This window comes from Perca flavescens, chromosome 3 (genome assembly GCF_004354835.1).
Source record: "Perca flavescens isolate YP-PL-M2 chromosome 3, PFLA_1.0, whole genome shotgun sequence".
Taxonomy (NCBI): domain Eukaryota; kingdom Metazoa; phylum Chordata; class Actinopteri; order Perciformes; family Percidae; genus Perca; species Perca flavescens.
The window spans coordinates 5,353,447-5,368,285 of NC_041333.1; the positions used below are offsets into that span (position 1 = coordinate 5,353,447).

The 14,839-nt window shown below is 41.9% G+C and overlaps 1 protein-coding gene across 1 annotated transcript in view; it reads right to left on the reverse strand.

Moving 5' to 3' along the window:
* The window catches only part of arhgap42b (Rho GTPase activating protein 42b), a 44,417-nt gene extending 29,798 nt beyond the window's left edge, over positions 1-14,619 (reverse strand). The window contains exons 1-7 of the mRNA XM_028572838.1: positions 14,614-14,619; positions 13,660-13,731; positions 3,684-3,785; positions 3,320-3,430; positions 1,843-1,947; positions 873-1,002; positions 408-508 (exon numbers count right to left, since the gene is read on the reverse strand). Coding sequence (XP_028428639.1) covers positions 408-508; positions 873-1,002; positions 1,843-1,947; positions 3,320-3,430; positions 3,684-3,785; positions 13,660-13,731; positions 14,614-14,619 — 627 coding nt within the window. The remainder of the gene's footprint in view (positions 1-407; positions 509-872; positions 1,003-1,842; positions 1,948-3,319; positions 3,431-3,683; positions 3,786-13,659; positions 13,732-14,613) is intronic.
* Positions 14,620-14,839: the final 220 nt, after the last annotated feature.

The following is a 14,839-nucleotide window of genomic DNA, read 5'->3' on the forward strand; positions in this document are numbered from 1 at the left end:
TGAATCAAAACTAATCACAATGAAAAACGACAAGTCTAAAAGTAACACAATCCTCCCATTAGTAAATACAATTTGTAAGTGCAAATTCTTGTGAATGAAGTGAATCGGTTGTGTTGATCGCGCACAAAACCAGACTCTCTCTGTTAAAAGCTTTTCATTCCTTTCTTGTTATTTGTGGATTTTGTTATCTTTGAACCATTTTTGTCAAGCCTTTCGCTTTCTGTTCCCATGTCGTAGTCCTGTCATCTTGACTTTATTTTTCTTTTTTTCCCTCTGGGGTAAGACATTCTTATAAGACTCAAGGGGGTTTCGTTGTCTCACCCGCACAGATTGTACTTGCTCGGTCGTTTCTCAGCTTTTATCATTTGCACGGGCAACTAAACTGAACTCAAACTAAACTGGACTACCTGTTTCCCGGCAGACTTGGTTTCAGTGTTGCTCATGGTGAAGGTCTTGCTGCCTTTCTCGTATGTGCAGTAGTGACGCGTCCAAGTGCATCCCAGGGGACCTGGGACAGAAAAATGAAGAAAACAGTGCTCGCATTTTTCTCTGAAAAACAGGCTTCTGGAAAGACTTCTGAAAAGCAATTTGCAATCAAAGTGTGATAAATCAAATGTTGTTTATCACTGCAGATAGAAATGTGGGTATCTCTCCCCTTGTTTGAGAGCACATCAAAGTGAATCGGTAAACAGGATGAATTATGAGCTTCTGTGCGAGAGGACCCCCTCTGCAAAGGCCTGGGAAAAACTCAAGACATGTTTATGGTGATGGATGTAAAACCATGCACTTATAAGTGAGGTGGGGGGTGGGGGCGGGGGTGGGGGTGTGTAAGAGGGCCTGACTGGCTGGAAGCCCAGCAACTAAAGACTCACGTTTCTCCTGGACGTACAGGAAGCCTTCCATCGTCCACTGGCCCGGGGGTTTATAGTCCTGATCTGCAGACCTTATCCTCTTCATCAGCTTCTCCACTTCCTGCTTAGTGCTCATAAAGTTGTTTCGTGTCTGCGCAGATCAAACGCAGGACTGGATTATAATTGCATTGACAGAGGAAGTCTTGTTGCGACTGTTTTCTGCAACTTCTCATCTTGAGTACCATTATTTTGCCTACAGTGCATCATGGAGCAGACTAAAAACAGATGCAAGGGAAAAAAGTCTGACAAATGCTGCACCTTTGTGCAACGGCACGAGAACACCTGGGGAAAAGTGCACATGGGGCGAGCCATTTGAAAATACCAGACAAGGTATCTAATCGAAATGAAATACATTCATATTGGACGAATGCACTTGATAAGAGGTGATCCAAAATAAGGACAGAGACTCAATTGTCAATGCTCCCAGGAATCCTCTATTTGGGATTGTAAAAGGTCAGTACAGTATGAGGCGGTTTCATATCCCATACTAGAGAGATGCTGAGACAGCTTCACCTTCTCCGGCTCCTATTAGAGCCCTCTGCTTCTGAGGACACGGAGAGAGGGTTACGGAGTGGAAATTGTCAGGGCAATGGCGCTGACATTTTGGGTCAGAGAGAAATTTGTGCCCTCGGGCTGCAAGTGGTGAGGTCATGGTGATGGAAGGAGAGGGCATGGCAGCAGCTAGTTTTACTCCTTAATTCTAACTCTTTTTTTTTTTTTTTTTGACAGTACCATTAAATGGCCTGCAGTAACTGCCTGCAATACCACGCTCTGAAAATATTGATCCACTGTGCAGCAACAAATCTCATTTAATCACACAACTATCCATTTGTGAAAACTGGGCTTGTTATACCGGTGGTATGATAAGCTGCAGAATCTGATTACGTGGCTGGTTGCCTTTGTGTACAACCCCTGAGGTGTTGAGACTTACATTCTGTAGGTTGAACTGCAGCTGCTGTTTGTATGGCTCAAACTCGTGAGCCAGCTCATATCCTTCATGGTAGAATGTGAACAAGCCCTGAAGGAAGGCCAGGAGCTGGAGAGGAACAATGTTTAAGGGTGATTTACTGAGTTAATATAGAGCTTGATTACTAATTTACACGAGAAAGCACATTTAAGAAAAAATTAAATGTTCCATTTTGAACACCCAAAACGATAATCACTACTATAATCACACAATTATCGTTCGGTGTCTCGAAAACACAGGGAATCCAGTCTGCAGTGGTTGCTATTTTCCCAATCACGAATTTCATTTTAATACTGTCGTGTTATGAATTTGCTTTCATTTTGTGCCATCAATCAATTTGTCAGTAAATGTCATACTCTGTGGGTATCGACTTTTAATTATTTTTAATTATGTACATTGTTGCATTGTCTCATTAAACAGGATTGTACTTTGTGAAAAAAAATCAATTTGCAAATCTGACGAAATCATATTTTCATCTCGATGCACTGAATATTGCACGCGAGAGGCCACAAAAAAAGAAAACTTTCAGAAAGTTGGAGTTCTTTATGGCTGACAGATATTGATCTTATTTTATGTATAACACAAACAGCCTTGGCCATTGTGACAAAAAAAATAAATAAAATAAAAAGCACAGGCAGTATTGTTGGAGGAAAAAACTGATCCCATCGCTAACATGGAGGATCGCACAAACATTGAGCTGCTCTCTGTCAAATCCTCAGACACAACAGCTGATGTGATTTCCAGAAGGATGCTTGCTATATCAAATGTTCAAGGATGGACCATGCTATCTGTGCCCAGATTCATCACAGGCAAGGTAGAGCCTTGTCAATGTGTCCCACCACTACCATGGGCCGGGAGATTTACATTTCTGGCCTGGCTTATGGGTGAGCTGCCAGTGGGTGTAAACTAAATGGGAGTTTTTTTTATTTATTTATTTTTTTTAAACATTCACTTTGCTCCCATCTTACATTATCTGACATTTCACACCTAGAGAACTTAATTTTTCCTGGTAACTTATCCGCTAATTATATTAGAATTGACAGGTAGGTGGGGGGCTTTTATAGAGGCTTTAATTTGCACTTGCACTTTGTCTTGTTTTGTTGACAGCCATTTCATCTAATTTTACCCACTACCTTCCCCAAATGGTTCAACTATATTACAGAGGATTTGTAATGAAGATGACAAATGTGTGGAATGTACAACCGTAGACATATACCTGTTAGAGAGACATAATTGTGCAAGTCTTCAGGAGACAGACATTTAAAAAAAGACACCTCCATCAGCAGTGAGCTCAACATTTTTAATTATATACCACTAAACTAATCTTTTAGATACATACTTAGTAAAAAAATAAAAAAAATAAAGGCAAATCAATTACTGCATCTTCAATAAGCACTGAGCACTAATTGAGCACAGAAATATAATGTTAAACTTTTCTTACCGGCTCAACGAACTCAAATTTCTTCTTTTCTTGCACTTCTTGTATTTTGAAAACATACTCAAGGGACGCGTCATAGAAGAGTTGTCTCTCCTTATCAATCTGAGTGTCAGCCTGAGAGTGAGCAAACAAACTCTGGGTTAGTGTCATGACAAAGACTGTGTGTGTCTGTGTCTGGGGTGTGTGTGTGTGTGTGTGTGTGTGTGTGGGGAGGGAGAGTTAATGCTTACATCACCCTGGTGAAACGGTGTGTGCTTAGGGAGGTGATGAGCGAAAAAAAGAATAGTGCACAAACAGCCAGCTTTATTTTGAGGAGACACTCAGCCATAAAAGAGCCTTATTCAAAGACATTTGTTTTTGGTTTTACCTCCTGCAGATAGGCTTCCTTCTTTTTGGATGATAAGTTGAGGTGTCTCTCAAGCGTGGAGTAGTATTTCTCTGTTTCCTTGTCGAATTTCTTCTTCCCCTCCTAAAAAACATCCACAAGACACATAAAAGTGGTGTGTGTGTATGTGTGTGTGTGTCTGTGTGTTTGAACTGCCACTAGGTGGAGGTCTAACTACGTTTTCACATGTCATTTCAAATTCCTGTCAATAGATTATTACAGGTCATAAAAAGGGGCCACATGACTGTGTAATGATGAGTAGACAATGCCGGCATGGTCAGTAAGGACTATGTATTATCAATAGGCCAATATACACTATTATTCTCACCATGCACCAGCCCCGGGACATAAGAGTGTATATAATCGATAGCATAATGCATATGGCACTATCCCAGACAGCACTGGCTGGATGGAAGCCATTTGCATTTTCCTTCCTTGTTATGCTCCACCTGCAAAGACAAGTCAAGCTCCATAGTCACAAGTCCCAGGATTCAGACAGGCTGTCCCAGAAGGCTCTGAGGAAGGAACGGGAAATGGGCTTTTCATGCCAGATGCCCATCTATAAAAGCATACGGACTAAGAGATTTAACATTTCACCCAAAAAAAGAAAAAAAAGATCCACTTCACAGGCCTTAATCAAACTCTGCCCAAGCAGAGAGAACATGTCTGTGTGTGAGGGCATTCAAGTGTCTCATCTGCAAGTCTGACCTCCAAACCAAGCTCTGCCCACTTAATGCCCATCTCGCTATGCAAACATTCATAAAAGGGGCTAGTGGAGGGACAGAATAAGAAGCGGTGGTGGGGTGGGGGGATATGTGACTAAACGGCCAATGTAACCAGATCCTGCTTGTTTGTTTTCATTCCCATGGCCCTGAAATTTAGCAAGTCTAATCTACTAGCTACTGATATGACCTAGAATAGTGTTCTGCCTCTGCAACCCCCACAGCAGTTAAAACACACTGGAGGAATTCACCACGAGACGCTGTAACCCGCCTACATGACTATTACAAGAACAGCACAAAAATCAATATATAATTTCATGTAGCAGCATCTTATTTCCATCTTTCTTGTCATGTCTGGCCCAGGAATGATCTTTTCAGGAGTGGAAAAAAAAAAATCAATTGTGTATATGCCCACTATTCAGAAACAAACGGAAAATAAACAGGTGGATGGTAAAATAAATATATAATTAAATATGAGGACAGGAAATACGTTTCCCTTAAGGATTGAGTGTTTTATTATTATTAGAGAACAAGAAGGGAGCCGACTGTCTGCCAGTGTGACGGCTGATGACGTGACATTATTTTGTGAGCGCTCATACTACTGGAGCCCTGGGGGAAAATACCAACACACACACACACACACACACTCACAGGGGAGATCACATTAAATTAAGAGCTTTAGGTTTAGCTGAGCCCCGCAGTCCTAGCAGGAATCTCCCAGCATTGCTGACCAGTGTGAGCGTGCCAGAAAACTCCTCGCAAACCCCCGTATGTCTGGACAAACTCTTTCCCACTAACAAAGAGAGCGGGGAGTGACTCAGAGCTGCAGTGAATCTGTGAGGCAGAGCCAGCCTGATTAAGTCACCCAAAGTGCCCTGCTTTGTTTTGATCCAGCCAGGACGTGTATAAACTGGCGCTACCGTAATAATACCCTAGCAGAACACCAGGTGTTTGTTGGTTGGTCTTCCCCCCACCCCCTCCCCCTCCAATGGATATATTTGTGCAATCAGAGTGGAATAAGAGCGATGTAAATTGCGAAGACTCTCCTAGAGAAGGCGGGAGCAGAGCAGGCAAAAGGGCTTTGATGCCCAACACGTAGTGGCAGAGGACATAGCTGTGGATAGATACGTACGCCCTAAAAAACACAAAGGGTGGGGCTTTCTGACACAGAGCTATGCCAGCGCCCCAGAGTAATCAGCTGGCTGGCAATGGATGAAGCCGAAGCACTTCCCAACACCCTGTGGTGCACAAAACACACATGAACCAAACCACTTGGGAGATTTCCTCATCTGATTGCTTTGTTTGCCCTCATGAATAAATCAGATGCAGGAAGAGAATATTCGGATGCAGATCCCTCTGTAGTGGAATTTCTGACTGGCAAAACCTCATGTTGCTGTTAAGAGCGCTTTGATGCCAGCTGTAGTAAGGGCGAGTTCGCTAATTGCTAATGCAGCGTTGCAGGGAGGGTAAATGATGAGAGAAACTGCAGGTAGCTTTTCTTCTGGTCATCAGGTGTTCTCGACAGTGCTGAAGAAAGGATGCTGGGAACAGGCGCGAAGACGGCGGGAGGAAGATTTGGACGCTAGCCGTACAGCGCCGGTTTTGACACTGGCCCCTAACGAGCCTCGGGGGCCATCATTTCTGAGCATTCTCATCACCATGGTAACAGATGAAAGCAGCACGGGAGGTCGAATGTGTCTGTGTGTATGTGTGTATAGAGGAGAGAAGCCCAGACATCACTCACACACTACACTTCCTCACTTCCGTCCAACACCCTGGAATAATGCAATCATCAATGGGCGGCGAGGCGACACGTGCAGCCCGTCTCGCCACGTGTTCATTGGAAATGGATTCTCCGAGCGCTGACATGAAAGGGAGAACCCCGCAACCTATCTTGATGAGCTCATTAGAGGAAGCTAATTGGAGCAGGGGTCCAGAATGGCGATTAAATTGCAATAGCCGGGTTGTTTTGATGCTCCACCACACACGAGCCGGTCTCGCTTCCACAGGAGGGGGGGGGTAGAGACAGAGAGAACACAAGGCTTCCGCGCTGGTTTCAGTTACTTTGGTGCAAAGCCAACAAACGTCTCCCTTCTTACCTGGAATCCAACTTCCCGAGGAGACATCACAGACAGCAAGAAGTTGGCCAATTAACAAGAAATAATTACAAACATCTGCTTCTGCAGAGTTGAAGAACAAATACCCAGACTTCTGAAAATACCGCATCTAGTGTGTGTGTGTGTGAGGAAAAGTGAAAAGCTTTATTCTAAAACATCAACACTTATCCATGCCTCTGCTCTCTCTGACACATGATGTAATAAATCTAAAGTGATAAAAATAGGAGAAAAAAAAAGCTCCATATACTATGCACACGCTGCTGGTGAACAAAGAGAATTACTTTTGTATCTGAGCTGAGATCAACTCTGAAGGTCTGAGCAAAGCTGCAGGGAGGAAAAAAAAACGTGCATCTCCATCAACCTCTACTGTATCCTCTAGGGATCCATTAGGCTTCTCCAAACAAGATCAACCTAAACCTCACTCTCACCACCTGCAGTAACTGGCGACATCATGTGTGGGAAAAGACCGGATGAATCATCAGGAAGTTTGGAGCTCCTTGTTAAGATGACACACGGAATGATTATTTGTCTTGGACTACATCACCGCCCAGCGATGACGAAAGAGCTTCCTCAGACTAGCCTAATTATGTCCAAGGTAACAGGAAGGGTTTTAATGTCAGAATTAAGGCCATCTTCTAATAAATCCCGATATTAATAAAGAGTTTCTTTTGTTGTGTCCAGCTTCCAAGATTAAAGATGACATTAGTTGGTGAACCTTAACTGCAGGGCAGTCCTGGGTTTATTTATGAAGTTTCTCTTTTTCTTTATGAAACCCAAAGACAGAGAGACAGGAGAGGTTACCCACAAAAAGCGAAGGAGTTCTGTGTTCAGTGGGTTACACTTTACTTTAAAGTATCTACATAAGAGTGACATGACACTGTCATGAACGAGTCATAAACATTTATGACATAACGCTTCTTTTAGTAACTGGTTAGAGTTAGTTAGGCTAGGCAAAGGCAAGGCAAGGCAACTTTATTTGTATAGCACATTTCAGCAACAGGGCAATTCAAAGTGCTTTACATAAAACATTAAAGAGCAGTTAAAAACGATTAAAAATAAATTAAAACATTAAAGTGCAGGTAAAAATTACAAAAAAAATAAATAAAAAGAATTCTCCGAGCACAGGTCCTTTTGGCTCAGGTGACTTGGTGTTTTCGTTACCCATTACAAGATTGCAGTCGTTCTACTTTTCACTACGATGTAGCCGTCGCTACAAAGCTTAGTTAAATCTCGGTAAACCTTGCTAAATCCGGGACAGTTCACAATCCGTCTCTTGATAAGTTCACAGAAATAACTGACAAGTTCATGACAAGTTCAAGTTCACAGGGTTCACAGTGTCATGCCACTCTTATGTAGATACCTTCAAGTAAAGTGTTACCGTTCAGGGGCAATTTTGGCTCCAGACAACAGTCGATACACTGGAATAAAACACAATATGACTACAAGCCATTATGTCAGCTCATAATTCAAATGATTCTGAAGTCCTTGTTTAATTGCAATGCGTAGCAGATACTGTCCGGAAGATATAAGGTCATTAGAATAAAACTGTCCTTCACAAATTGGATGTAAAAACTAGAGATGGTCCGATACCATTTTTTGCTTCCCGATACCGATTCCGATACCTGAACATGCGTATCGGCCGATACAGAGTACCGATCCGATACCAGTGTGTCATGTATTTTATTATGTTTTAACAACTTTATACTACTATCCCTGTATGGATGTGATATGATTTCTATCTTTGTTGTCGGTCTGGCTCAGGTTAAACTCTTTGTGAAACATGAACAAACACAGAACTTTCTTTTATTCTCCAGTTTGACAGTCAGTTATAATGGAAAAAGAACATAAATAAACTACTTTAACGTAGATTTTCTTTAGGGCTTTATTACGTGGTATCGGATCGGGGCATAAACTCCAGTACTTCCCGATACCGATACCAGCGTTTAAGGCAGTATCGGAGCCGATACCGATAGAAAATCCATGATTTCTCTGTCATGATTACCAGAATAACACAACAGTGAGATTAGTCGTCTTTAATAACCAATCATTTTCTTTAAGATTATGTGAAAATGTTTCATTGTACATTCATTATTTCTAAAATATAACATAACAACAAAGCATAATACTCCTGACTTACTTTACTTTCAGGCCCTCTACCTTTAATTCAGTTCTGTATGATGTTGCCGTTTGAATATAAACTAATTTAATGCATAATGGCTGATATATTTACAGTGGATGGCTGCTGCCTTCAAACAGGTAAAGACCGACCTCTCAAGGTCTACTTTGACTGCCTCGTGAAATTCTAGCGATCAGGAGAAAAAGTAATTACTTTCTGAAAGATTGTTGTAATGGTGTTTCTGCTTTATTGGGTAGGGCACAGTGGGAAATGATGGGACAGACAGGAGAATAATGGAAAGAAATATTTTTAATTTGCATCATCTTATTCAGTCGTTTCGTTGTTTTTTTTTGCAGCAGAAAGTTTGCAGTCACCGTCATAATTTTTCACTTCTCGTTGTGAGAAGTGTTTTCAAAGCCTAGTGAAGTTTCCTTGTCTTATCGCAGTGTGCATTTCCTGCTTAATCATGAATGTATGAACAAAAAATGGTGAAAAATGTGGATCAGTATTTCCCAAAGCCCAAGATGACGTCCTCAAATGTCTCGTTTTGTCCACATAAAGAATTTTGCATCGAGGATTTTTAGTGATCGAATTATTCAAGTTACTCGAAGAATCGTTTCAGCCCTAGACAAAACCCTGAGTTAACTAACATCCCCACGAATTTCGTCAAACGATATCACAGGCAGCACAATCGATCACACTGAAAAGGTACACAATGATCGGCCTTGCCCAGCCCTAACTGCCAGTGTCTTTTTGAAAATTCAAGACAGAGAGAAGTCAAGGCTTTCAGTCATGTGCTTGAAATAGGTACTTATCTAAGTTTACAGACTTACCACAACATCCCAAGGTTAATCAAAGTATAAAAATGTACGATATATATATATATATATATATATATATATATATATATATATATATATATATATATATATATATATATATCTGTATGATTGAAAAGTTTAAGTGTATCTTCAAACCACTTAAATTGATCCCTTTACCCCACAGCGTCTTGGTTAGCATATTTTGGGATTTCATAGCATGAATGCAAATGTCATTTCTGCCTCTGGAGACCACAAGTGGCCAAGAATCATCTGAAGTCTGTGCACCCTTTGTAGCATGAGGACAGCTCAAATTATTGTGGCCATCTGACTCCCATCTGGGTCTGTCTCCACTCATTCCTCACACTCAGCTAGAGAGGGACCCCTATGGTGCCCCTAATGTTGAAGACCCTTAAAGGGAATATAATATTGTCGGGATTGCCAACCACCCGTTCGACACTTCATGTTTTTTTTCTGGAGAAAGTGTCCCTGGGGTCTTAGAGAATCTGACAACCAATAAAGACACACATAGTGTGGACCCTGCTTTAGGCAGTTTCCCTTTAATGGTTCTCAGTTTGTGGGAAGAAAAATCTACACAACAACAGGACTATGTGAGAGTTCAGGCCTAAGGTTGAAGCTAACTGTGTTGTAGATGTACCCTGAAACCAGGACAGATTTCCATTCCTTATTTCAGTTCTGAAAGTATTGTTCTTTGCCTGGGAAGTTATCAACTTCCAGTTTACAAAAATTTCAGTTCTACATCCTGGTTTGGCAGCCAGCACATATGGTAAATCCATGTTCCAGTGCAAATACATGATTGTTAGAATTCGTGGCTTTCTTGACGTGTACTTGTTATACACTGTGCAAAGTTTGAGGCTTTTATTCCAAAAACATTTGGCTGAGGCTTGTACGAAGCAGACTGTGCCTATAATATGTTCTGCAGTCAATCTGCTGGTGGGTTATGGCCATGGAAGTGTTGTGCTTGTGCCTTGAAGAAGCTGATACACTGGTACGTAACCTCAGTGGGATTACTCGCAGAATACCCAAATAAGGCAAGAGCTCCCTGTTTGTCCATCTGACGTCCTCAGACATGAAGCGCAGTAAGTAGAAGGGTCAGACAGCCTGCAGATCTCTCCAGATTCTCGGAACAGTGGAAAGTTGCTCAGCCACTCGTGATGTCTGCCTTTTATCTCACTCTTGTTGGGCTAATGTTTAGCGGGGGATGGGCCGTAGGAGGAGAGAGCTATTAGGAGGAAGTGGTGGGAGAAAATAAGAGGTAGTGGGAGTGACGGGGGCTGTTGCTTTTAAGAAACCATTTTATAAACATAGAGAGTCGGTGCAATAATACTGAGCACTGTGATGGGGGGATGGGGGCGGGGTGAGAGAAAGAGATGGCAGGAAAATGTGCCATTTCATTATAGTCGATACATGTGATGGTTGAGACATGAAGCGACAATGGTTATCTAGTGTGGGCAGTAAAAAGGAGCGTGACTGATGGTCACACCTCAGCCCTGGGAAGAGAAATAGTTCTTTAACAATGCAGCTTGGCTTGTGAAGACACCAATGAATACAGCACCATGTACATTTAGTTATGATACAGTGTGGATATATGTTACTGTAATAGTTGGTTTTATATCTTTTTTCCCTTGTTTTTTTTAATCAGCAGTACATCCTTTCTGGAATTTGTATTCTTTTCATGTACAGCCATCTTTAAATTTTAATGTTAGGTGGGTTCCTTTTACCAAAACTCAAGGTTGTTGTTTTTTTTTAATCCCACAGGTGCATTTTCTTATGCTATTGTATATTTCTTCTTTTTCCTCTTTCTTTTATATGCACAAAAACAGACAGAAGACAGAATGAAGTTTAGTAAAATGACGACTTTTGTGCAGACCAGTGGCTGTCAAGTCAGATGGGTGAGAGTGTGACTTTAAGGCTGGAATGTGCCTTGCAGGGTTTAGGGCGATGTAAAGAAGTGCAAATGATTCACAGAGTCCAGTGTAGAGTGAGCAGTGGACTCAGAAACTCGGTGGGAGATCTGTGCAAGGGCTTGAGTTCTACCCACGTGTTCATGTGTGATCTCATCATGGCACAGACCACAAACAAGCTGCTGTACTTCCATTTGATGCCTTTGCGTTGGCCAAGAATGAAAGCATGGCTTGTAGCAACAGGCCCACACTGTTTCTACGCAGTCAACTCCGGCTTTAACAACATATCCACTGTGGATGCAGGATGCCTTCAAGCAACATTCTGCGCAACCCCTGCTGATAGTGATCCTCTGTGGCCAACAGTTCAGGGAGAAATGCATAGCATGTAATAGCATTACAAAAACGGTGAATGCATTGTAATGCATTAAAAATGTCTTGATCATACAGAAGCATCTTTGAAGGGAGAACAGGACTCAGACTGTGTCTTTGCACACTTTTGTGTTTGTTTTGGCATAGAAATGCATGAAATTAAATACAGTGTGATAAGGCTGGGTATCGTTCAAAAATGTTTTCAATACCAACACCGTGAATTCGATACAGATTTCTGAACAATACTTTTTCCGATACAGAATTTTCAAAATCCATTTTAAAAGGACAATTCCGGCACAAAATGAACCTAGGGGTTAATAACATATACACCGAGTTGAACGTTCTCTGGGATATGTTTTCATGCTAATCGAATGGGTCTCTAGCTTGAAACAAGCTACCGCAAAACGGTGGTTGAGTGCTTTCGGGGCAGAGGGTAAATCGCTATTTTATACCACTAACAAGGCTCAAAATAGCACCACACTTCAACAGTAGCATAATGAGGGTCCTTACGTGTAAACCGAACCATTGAGAACTTTGTAAGTGTACAGACAGTTTATTAAATAGATAGTTTATAAAGACAGTAGCATAGCATTCGGGGCGGCTGTGGCTCAGTGGTAGAGCAGTCGGCTGCCAATCGGAAGGTTGCTGGCAAGATACTGAACCCCGAGTTGCCCCCGATGCTGCGCATCGGAGTGTAAATGTGTGTGAATGTTTATCTGATGAGAAGGTGGCACTTTGTACGGCAGCCTCGGCCACAGTGTATGAATGTGTGTGAATGGTTCCTGTACTATGTAAAAGCACTTAGAGTAGTCGTTAAGACAGAAAAGCGCTATATAAATACAGTCCATTTACATTCATGTTTACATGCGGGCGCCATCTTGGAAAACAGTCACGAGCAGTCGAATCACGAATGCTGCGTTTGAGCTATGTTACTGGTTGCACGGCATTCGTCATTCGAGTGTGGTGCTATTTTGAGCCTTGTTAGTGGTATAAAATAGCGACTTACCCTCTGCCACTTAAAGCTAGCGTACCGTTTTGCGCTAGCTTGTTTCAAGCTAGAGACACATTTGATTAGTATGAAAACATATCCCAGAGAACGTTCGACTTGGTACACATATGTTATTAACCCCTAGGTTCATTTTGCGCCGGATTGTCCTTTGACAAAAAGAAATGACTACATTACAGATCCCAAATCTTTGTTTTTATTTTTCAATTCCTTTACAGCCATGTAACGCACACTGTAGTCAAGCCTCTCAAAAAAACAACACACACACGTGAGCCCTGTCGCTGTGTGTATCCTAGTGTTTTTGCTGTACGCACCTACGGCGTGTAACGTTACGATAGCCAATCACAAGCATTATTGGATCTTGGTTTTAGGATTTACTCCTTTCGATATTGAAATTTGGCGATGAATGACGAGGCATTTGTTTCGATAATCGATACCATGGAGGCATCTGGGTCGGTGCCTAAAAGTATCAAAGTTCAGTACCTAGACCCTCGGTGTGAAATACAGTAATCACTTCATTAATGTGGTTTTCAAAATTCAAATGTGTAATTTATGTTAGAAGGAAACTGCACCCACAGCTCGGTTTGTGAACGTGCCTGCGAAAGACACATAATTGTTTGTTCAATGTGCCACCTTCAGCTAAACATAAGCTATCTGCCTTTAAAAAACTGATTATCTTTTCAACCCACAAGTCGGAATATCTTTTAATATCGCACTCGCAAACTGACAACTGTGTTTACACCCCCTACGGGCTTACTTTTAATTAATGATTTACATACTGTAGGGGGGATGTGAGGGGGTGAGGACCAGAGGCTTGAATGTCAGAACACAATATCTTCTGCTTTTCAGTTGCTAATTGCTCATGTATGTGGTGTATTACTGTACCTTGGCAGCACCGATTTGCTCCTTCCGAAACCTCTCCAAAGGAGTAATCAACACATCATCTGCATTCTGAATCTGAAATGAAAAAATAAAAAGGAAAATACAGACACATGTCAGACTGAAAGATGGGATCTGACTTACTGGAACCTTCTGAATAATTCAAAATGACCATTAGATGGTAAAACATCACAAAAGCCTTTAATCTAGTAGTCATTCAGATGTATTACAATGGTCTGGCTTTGCCCAATGTGCCAGAAAGTGTATGACACACAGGAAATTATAGCACAGAGAATTTGAATTAAGTAAAAAAAAAAAAAAAAAAAAACACATTGAGTCCAAACACATGTGGAGGATAGAGCAATCACATTCATTAATATATCTTAAGCCTGTGACAATGAAAAGTGTGCTCCTGCAAGGTACCCAAAATGAGTACAGCAGCGATAAGAGATGGAGCACTCAACAATGGCTCCACTAGATACAAGAAAATGGAGCCTTTTTATGTGAGCTGTGAAGCACCAGCATTGTCAAACCTAGCTGAAATATGACGCAGCACAGCAGATGAGGGAGCTTTACAACTGCAGCCTGCCATGCATTTTAATGTTTGATGTATATCTCCAGATATTGGTGACCTCTCCTGCGCCATGACTGGAGTAAAAAGGTCTCTCCTGGAGCCTCTGCCTTCTCATTCCAGACAGAAACAGATTAGGTGAGATGTATTGTGCCAATTACAGTCAACGCCCAATCCCTGCGACTGAGAGTTTCAAGGAAGGAGCCATTAAGGTGCTTCTGAATTTCCCCGAAGATGGGCTTTCATCCACTGAGATCAGATGACATCAGGCTGGTGGTGCTGCTCTACGGGACGTGCAGTCACAAATGGCATGGCTCTCAGGTTGATTTAAGGTGGTTATTCTGTGAGGTGAGTGGATGTGATAAACTAAGGGTTGAGCTCTATAATACTTCCATGATACCGGCACTAATTTAGAGGTGTCGGCTCAGATGCACTCGGCGGCAACAGTCCTCTGAACACACAGTGTGTCGGGAAAGGGTTTATGTTTTGAACCATTAATCACACAGCGCATTTCCATTGTCCCAAAATAACCCTGTCAGCTCAATCACCCAACCACAACCAGTGACACCAAGGAAGCAACCGGCGAAAGAGGAAATCAACGACATTAAGAGGTCT